The 8,134-nt window shown below is 28.8% G+C and overlaps 1 protein-coding gene across 2 annotated transcripts; it reads right to left on the bottom strand.

Annotated features, from left to right (window-relative positions):
• Positions 1–5,813: 5,813 nt before the first annotated feature.
• LOC107637655 (uncharacterized) lies at positions 5,814–7,890 on the bottom strand. 2 transcript variants are annotated; one of them, XM_088485608.1, is made up of 6 exons: positions 7,803–7,890; positions 7,584–7,660; positions 7,444–7,497; positions 6,699–6,760; positions 6,316–6,378; positions 5,814–6,019 (listed from the first exon to the last, which is right to left on the bottom strand). In XM_088485608.1, exons 1-5 carry the CDS (start codon positions 7,888–7,890, stop codon positions 6,321–6,323), a joined length of 339 nt encoding a protein of 112 aa, XP_088341734.1. In that variant the 3' UTR covers positions 5,814–6,019; positions 6,316–6,320. The 2 variants fall into 2 exon arrangements, 1 of the variants encoding a protein (XP_088341734.1); XR_002360811.2 differs by lacking the exon at positions 7,803–7,890 and having other exon boundaries at positions 6,699–7,327; positions 7,584–7,730.
• Positions 7,891–8,134: the final 244 nt, after the last annotated feature.

Here is an 8,134-nt window from a genome sequence, read left to right as displayed (position 1 = left end):
ACTCACATTTCTCTCTGGTTGCAAGGTGGTAGGGCACCAACCCACGGAATTATACAGCATCCAAAGGAAGGTGGTAGGTGATGAGCGGATATTTTATACGCTTTTTGGCATCATTTTCATATAGTTTTAGTATGTTATATTCAGTTTTTATTTAGTTTTTATAGGTTTTAGTGTTAAATTCACATTTTTTGATTCTACTATGAGCTTTTGTGTTTTTGTACAATTTTATTTATTTTCTGGCTGAAATTGAGGAGTTGGAGTAGAAGTCTAATTCAGAGACAAAAAAAGCACTACAGATGCTGTCCTGATCTAACCTCCTTGTATTCGGAAGAGCTTTTCTGGAGCTACAGAAGTCTGATTCAGAGATAGAGAAAGCATTACAGAAGATCATTCACAAGCAAAGAAGATAGTAACTCCAGAGTTAATTCAGAAAGACGAAGCAACTCCAAGCCTTAACCCTATTCCTATTAGTATTTTCTACCTCTTTTGCTTTATTCCTTTCAAGTCATACATTACTCTTACAATGTCAAATCAACAACCTTCTGATCTGCCTGACTAAGACCTGCAAGATAACCATAGCTTGCTTCAAACCACAATCCTCGTGGGATCGACCCTGACTCGCTCAGGTATTACTTGGATGACCCAGTGCACTTGCTGGTACAACAGTACAAAGGTGTGGGAATTCGTGCTACCAGTAGGGCACTCTCCCTCAGAACATTACCCTCTGATAGGAGAAGGTGGTAGGGCACTCATCCCTCGAAATTATTCCTCCTAAGTATGCGCAACAGAGAGACTAATCCAGGAGTTGCCAACCGGATTTTGTGTCAGATTTGGCACTATAATCGACATGTGATATTACATGCAATAGGACAGGCATTCATCATATGCATCTCTTATGTGCTTGTTTGCTTTGATTACTTACAGTTTGCTTAAATGTATAATATGCCTACTTGCTTCTTGAATTACTTGCTATACATGAATATTACTTGTGTATTACTTGTTTGAATAAACTTGTGATTGTCTGGTGCTGAGGAGGTCAGGTAGGAGGCAGCGATGGGATCGTACAGAGGTTAGGTTGGTGAAGGCTGTGGGATACAGCCTAAGTGATTAGTATTATTTAGAAATTCCCTAAGTTTAGATAACCCCGTTTATGGTTTATGGTTTAAGTTATCTATTTTTGTTAAGCTTGAATATCTGTATTTGATGTGAAGTTCTAGAATTGCCTTTGGCGTCCCGGAACCTTATATCTTACATATTGGGCACTGTTACCATACTGAGGAACCTCCAGTTCTCATACCATATGTTGTTGTTGCTTTTCAGATGCAGGTCGTAACCCACCTCGGTGAGTTGCGGGATGGTGACAGAGCGGAGGATCTTTTGCTATCTCTTTGTATTTTGATTATTTGTTGTAGTACTTTCTCCAACCTTTTTATTTTAGACTTTATGTCCTTAGAGGCTTGATTTGAGAGATAGGTTGTATAAGCTGTTTTAAACTTCCAAAACTCCTTTGTATTTCAGTTTGACTAGATGGCCTAAACTTCGCAGGTTGTGACTAGTCCTCTTTTTGGTATTTCATAATTTTATATATATATATATATATATATATACCATGTGTATCCTAGAGCTATTCACAAGGTTTTATATATATATATATTATGTTTTGTTCTGTTCGTGCCTACGCATTTAGTTATCGAGTGTGAACGCTTCCTATTTCGTAATTCCTTCTTATGCGACCTTGAGCTTTACTCCTTCATCGGGGTTCTAGTTATACAAATTCTTGGATATATTATATATATTATAAGTTTTAGAACTGTCATGGCATTTTGTTATCCCTTATTTTACGGCTAGAGGTAAGGTTTAGGGTAACGGGGTGTTACAATAATAATTGTAATTAATCATATTTATTATTAGCGAGATTTTGGTAAATTTAATTATTATTAGAGGTATTTTTTTAAATTCAAAAAATTTCAATGTAAAAAGTAATAATATTGAGTGAGGTTTCTATTGAATTTTAATCATTAATCTTTTAATTTAAATGATTAAGAGTAATTTTGACATATTATATAATATGATTAAGAAACTTAAATTCAAATAAACAATAAATTATTCATTCCTAAGATTATTACATAATATTTTAAAGTATTAAATTTTACAAAGCAAACATAGAAATATATGCCAAGTAATCTTATTTCTAGGCGTTATACTCCTAGCTAGAAATGATATTAATAGAAATAAAAATTAATACTTGAACCACGCACACCCTTAAGTGTGTCTTTGAGCCCTAAAAAAAATTTAAAGACTTAATGTACTTTTTTTTTGAATCACACATGAGTAAAAAATCTTTAAATATAAAATTATATATATGATTAAAAATGATTTAAAAAAAATTAAAGCTCATAAAGGTAAATTTTTTGAGATGTGAGTTGATTAAGTGTACTTATTTTTATAAATTTTGTGGCATTCCCTTTTTCTATAAAGGACCATATAATTTGGTTCTCACCCCCTACATTCAATATTTTTCAAGAAAACAGACGAAAAAGGCAAGTATTAGACGTGCTTTATTTATTTTATTAGATTTTTTTTGCCTTTATTATTTTACATCTTGTAAAGAGGGATAAAAAATTGTAACTATATAATATATATTTGTATATTATTTGTATAAACTGTTATTGTAAATAAAAAGTGAGGTCGTGAATAGTGATGTATTATTTATGTATATTTGTGTGATTTTTTTTTTCGAAGAAAATAAAGTGTATAAAAAAAAATACATATCGGTTGTTCAAAGAAAAATAAAAAAGAATTACAAATAAAGGCTCCTACTTATATAGATATATATGAATATGTCACAGTAATATTTTTACTATCAGAATAACGTAATCGAAAGCATGATATTTTAGTGGTAAGAATGTTACATGAATGATGAATCAGAAATTAATGTCATTATGGTTTGAAAATTTTATTATTTTTTATAATTTTATTAAACTTTTAGTCAAATTTTTATAATTTTAAAATTTATAATTTAATCCTTGTACTAACTAAACATTTGTAATTAAATTTTTATTAGTTTTTTTAAAACACCATAATCTTAAAATATTTATTTTTATTTAGATTATTCTATAATTTATCCTATATCATATATAAAAAAATATTTTAAAATTATTTTATATATTTAACAAAAACAGTTTGAAAAGAACTAATCGAAAATTTTTATCTAATATAATTAAGAACTTATACAAACTTTTAAGCTATAAAGATGTAAATAAAAATTTAGTAAAACTATAAAAATCAATAAAATAACTATGCCTATTATAATTAAGATTTAGTAATAATGCATGAAAAAAATAAAAAAAAACAAATAAAAACAATTAATTTGAAAGTGACTGCTGTTACCCTAGAATAAAGGATTTTTTAAATAAATAAATTAAATATTTTATTTACTTAAATATATAATTTAAGGGATATTTATTAATAGTTTAATTATTCTGTCGATCCTTATAGTTTTATTGAATTTTTAATTAGGTCTTTATATATTTTTTTAATTGAGTCCCTATATTATATCAGATTTTATAATTAAGTCTCTACCATGATAAAAACATTGGAATTAATAGAATATTATGTGAAATTATACAGAATATTCAGTTAAAGATTAGCTATATTCATTTTATTTAACAAAATATTCTGTTAATTCTAACATTTTTGTCACGACAGGGACTTAATTATAAAACTTATTATGGTATAGGGACTCAATCAAAAAGAAAAAAAAATATAGGAAACATAATTAAAAATTCAGTGAAATTATAAGGACTGACAAAATAATTAAACCTTTACTAATTTGTCTCGTATTATTTATTTTGTTTTTACTGTAAATAAAAAAAAGTACAAATATTTCGTTTAGAGATAAATCAATTTTTTCAAACTATATCTCAGATACAAACAAGATATATGTGAATTACTGTATCAACGAGATACATATATAGTACACTGTAAATGAGATATGAGTATTTAAAAAATTTAATCCTAAAATAATACAAAAATATTTATAGTATGATTTAGATCGATTTATAAAATAAAAATTGATATATTATATTACTATTTAGATCGAATTAGATCGATATACCCATTATTTCTTCCTACCGCTAAGTATAAATTATTTTAATCCACAAATTTTTTGTTTTTCTGACGGTTCCCAACGTAATAAATAGCTATGCAGCAAACAAAATTTAGACGATATATAATTTAAAAGATAATTTACTTATATAAATCAATTGAAGTAGCATACTGTCAGATTATCCTAAATCTGTAACAGATTACAAATTTGTCCTCCTTATATTTATATAAATAGTGGCCTCTTTACAAGTTTTCTCAAAAAAAACATAAAACCTTTCGAAGGACCATGATTTAATAGAAAGTAACAAGAGTAAATCATGGGCTCTTTTGTAGTTAGTTTCATGTTTTTCATGTAGGATGCATAAAACTAACTTGCTACCAAGATTTATGGGTCAATTAACATACACGTATGAAACATGAAATAGACTCAATTTACGTTGTGACTTATGAGGAGCATAAACACAAAAATCAACATGATTTACTTCATAAATTGGAAAACCAAATAAAAGTCATATGTCCTCTTTGATTTAATTTGTGTTTTAATTTTTTGTTCTATTATTTTTGTATTTTTTTTTATATTTTAAAAATTCTTCAATAAAAATTAAAACAAGAAATAAATGTTAAAAATTTTTGTTGCATTTTTATGGATTTTATTTTTATTTGCTTGGAAAATACTAAGAGATCAACACTTTTAGTGAAAAAAAAAAAAAAAAACAGAGTTGACTAATATTAATTCAAATGCAAGATAAATGTAAGAAAAAGTGTTAGTCATCTAATATTTTTTCAATATAATTTTGAAAATGAAAATACTGAATATACAAGCAGAATTGATATTTTATTTGATTGTTCTATCACAATTTTTTCAAACTTGTTTTGGACCAAAAAAGATGGATAGGATAAAGTCTTCTTTTTTATATTTGAAAAAAAGAATGCTAAAGTGCTATCAAAATTTATTGTTTTTAATTATTAGTCAGCCATCAATGTTTAAAATTGTGGACGATTAGATTACTGGACTAAAAGAATTGAATTGATGGCTAAAAATAATAGCAAAAAATAATAAATTTTAAAGATCTTCTAATATTTCTCTTTAAAAAATAACGGTGACACATATTACACTACAAAAAAAAAAAGGTTAAAATGGCGGTTTTTTAAGGTAATTACGGCAGTTACAATCGCCATTATTGCCGAAAATGGCGCCTCCAAGAAACGCCGGAATTTTGGGTGCCATTCTGGTTATTACGGCGGTTTTCTGAAAACCGCCGTAATAACCAGTGGATAATACGGCGGTTTAAATCGCCATTTTAACCAAATAAAACAGCGGTTTTGTTGTTGTTTAAAATGGCGGTTTGTAACCGCCGTTTTTACTTGGGTTTAATGGCATCCTCCTCGTTTAAAATGGCATTTGTAACCGCCGTTTTTACCTGGGTTTATTGGCATCCTTCTCGTTAAAAATGGCGTTTATAACCGCCGTTTTTACCTGTATTTAATGGCATCCTTTTTGTTTAAAATGGCATTTCTAAACGCCATTTTTACCAGAGTTTAATGGCATCCTTTTCGTTTAAAATGACATTTTTTAACTGCCGTTTTTACTGGATAAAAATGATATTTTTTTATCTTTTAAAAATGTAGTTTTTACTATTATTTTATCTTGCTAAATAAATAATTTTTTTATTAAAATTCCACAATAACAAAATCATAATCCATAGACAAAATATTATATAACTCAAAGTATTAAACATAATATATGATTTTTTAGTATTACAAATAAAAAATAATAACTCCTATACAAAGTATCAAACTAAGAAATATTGTTAGTTCTATTACATTGGGAATTTTCCTAGAGATGCTCAACAAATTTGCTACAGATCATTCCAACATTTTCATTGTTCATGTCCTTGTAAATAAATATTACCTGCAAAAAAAAATTGAACGTTAGAAATAAATAATTGCTCAAATAAATAGCAAACTACCAGCATTTTGAAGAATTAAAAACTAAACCAACAGTCTCACAAGAGGGACTAGATATTAAAAAATTTATTCATTAAAAAGTATATATATATATATATATATTCTTAGCACTTAGCACTTAGCACGCACTTAGGGAGTTATATTAGAATAGAAAAAGAAGCACTTAGCACACAAGCCAGTTACCCCGAAACAGAAAGATCACTTTTCTTAATGGAGGAAAAAGATAAATCACGTTAATACCTTTGTTAAATATATTTTTTCCTGGAGCAGGGAGCTTTCCTCTTCCTGAAGTTGAGATAACGTCTAGAAGATGAAACAAAATCAAGTCAATAGTTAATAACACATGTGTGACATGACAATGACATATATTATTCATTGAAAAAAAATAGTATTATGCCTACTCATCTAGTCTTGTACACCGAACAGCCATAGCCATACACTTTTCTACCGTCAGATATTGGCTCCGTATACAGAACAAATTGAGTACACATAATAAATTTATTTTCATGAGGCAATGGATGAAAGTGAAAGAGCTCTGAACAAGTCAACCCAGAAACCATTGACTATGATTCCCATATGAAGTCTAGAAATAAAGTCAAAGACAATTGTCAAACTAGATTCACCTTTCTCCTTCTACACTTCTTGTTGGACGCAGAGTTGCTTGTATATTACTTGTAGCAGTAGCCTGAAAATTTCAATCATCAGAAGATATTAGCTCCAAAATCACAAAGAAACCAAATAAAAGGAGGTCACCAACCAACTTTGTCGGCTAAATCATACAAAGATAACTACAAGCAAGCAACACAAAAGGAGGAAGAAAGTTAACGTTGAATTCTTCAAAGTTAGGAAGAGACAACGAACTTTCTGGTTCCTCGGAATTAAGAAAACTGGCTTGCAAGATAAGCACGTTACTTGACGCTTGCCGCTAATAATTAGTAATAATTATAAAATAGAAGATCAAATATTTAAATATTTAATTAAAGAAAAAAATAATTAGAAAGACAATTAGACAAATGTTCCTGAGATAGAGAAGACTAATAGGACAAAGAAAGACATGGTCAGATATAATCGAAGCTAGGATACAGCTCAGCTTATAAGGCAAATGAAATGAACCTACATCACATCCTTCATCTCTTGTATCTAACGAACCATCTAAAAAACCCTAAAAAACATTTTCCTTTATTGTTGCATTTGCTTGTTTTTGTCTTTCCTCAAGATCAACTAATGACCGCTCAGTTTCTTCCAGATTTTTCTGAGATTACAGATACCAAAAGTAAGTTTGAATCTCAACCAAAATAAGATTCAAAACAGAGTATCAAAGAATAGTTTCAGATCGTGTCTCCTACAAAAATATAGGACAGCATATACCTTATCTTTAGAGTCTGCCTCTAGTGCCATGCGTTCTATCTTTTCAGCCATGACCTATTGAGATAAATAGATTAAAAACTATCAAATTTCTCATAAGTGTGACTAATTTCAATTTATATTAAGAACACAGGTAAAATAACCTTCTTCTCTGCTTCTTCACTAAGATAACGATCACGTGGTATATAGATTCCGTTCTTCTCTCTTGCAGCATATACCTCTGCAAAGGATAAATAAAAGATACATTGTTTTCATATTAAACACCAATGAAGAATAGTTGATCAACATGCTATTTGATCTCTTGAAAGAGGGAGGAAGTGATATAAAAACAGAAATAATGTTAATATAAAACAGTCAACAACCTTGCTTCAACCTGTCAATTTCAGAGTTATTGGCTGTAAGATAATTTGCAAATAAATGCATTAAGAATATCACTAGGTTGGCTTCCATTTGTTGTATATCACATTATTAAGTAAAATTTTGGAGATGCCAAATGAGCTACTCCTCAAGTTACAAGTTGAACAACATCGACTTACAGAAACATCTGCAGCAGTTTTTAAAAAATTGAGGGTCCACATGTTATTTTGTAGCTGTTTTGTCAAATCTTTCTATTGGTAATCATCTTGCTGATACTTTTTTGGAGCTTCTTTGCAACTCTATTTATTGAACAAAATCTCGTGTTTAACCAAGTTCA

Source organism: Arachis ipaensis, chromosome B4 (genome assembly GCF_059453495.1).
Source record: "Arachis ipaensis isolate K30076 ecotype BB chromosome B4, ASM5945349v1, whole genome shotgun sequence".
Lineage (NCBI taxonomy): Eukaryota > Viridiplantae > Streptophyta > Magnoliopsida > Fabales > Fabaceae > Arachis > Arachis ipaensis.
This window is presented reverse-complemented; position numbering and strand designations above follow the sequence as displayed.

Excerpts from the sequence above, each read along its gene's own strand:
- LOC107637655 (XM_088485608.1), bottom strand. The coding sequence starts at position 7,890 with ATGGAAGCCAACCTAGTGATATTCTTAATGCATTTATTTGCAAATTAT. Across the intron at positions 7,661-7,802 it reads AATTGACAGGTTGAAGCAAG|AGGTATATGCTGCAAGAGAG; the intron begins GTTGTTGACTGT and ends TATCCTTTGCAG. Across the intron at positions 7,498-7,583 it reads GTGAAGAAGCAGAGAAGAAG|GTCATGGCTGAAAAGATAGA; the intron begins GTTATTTTACCT and ends TTATCTCAATAG.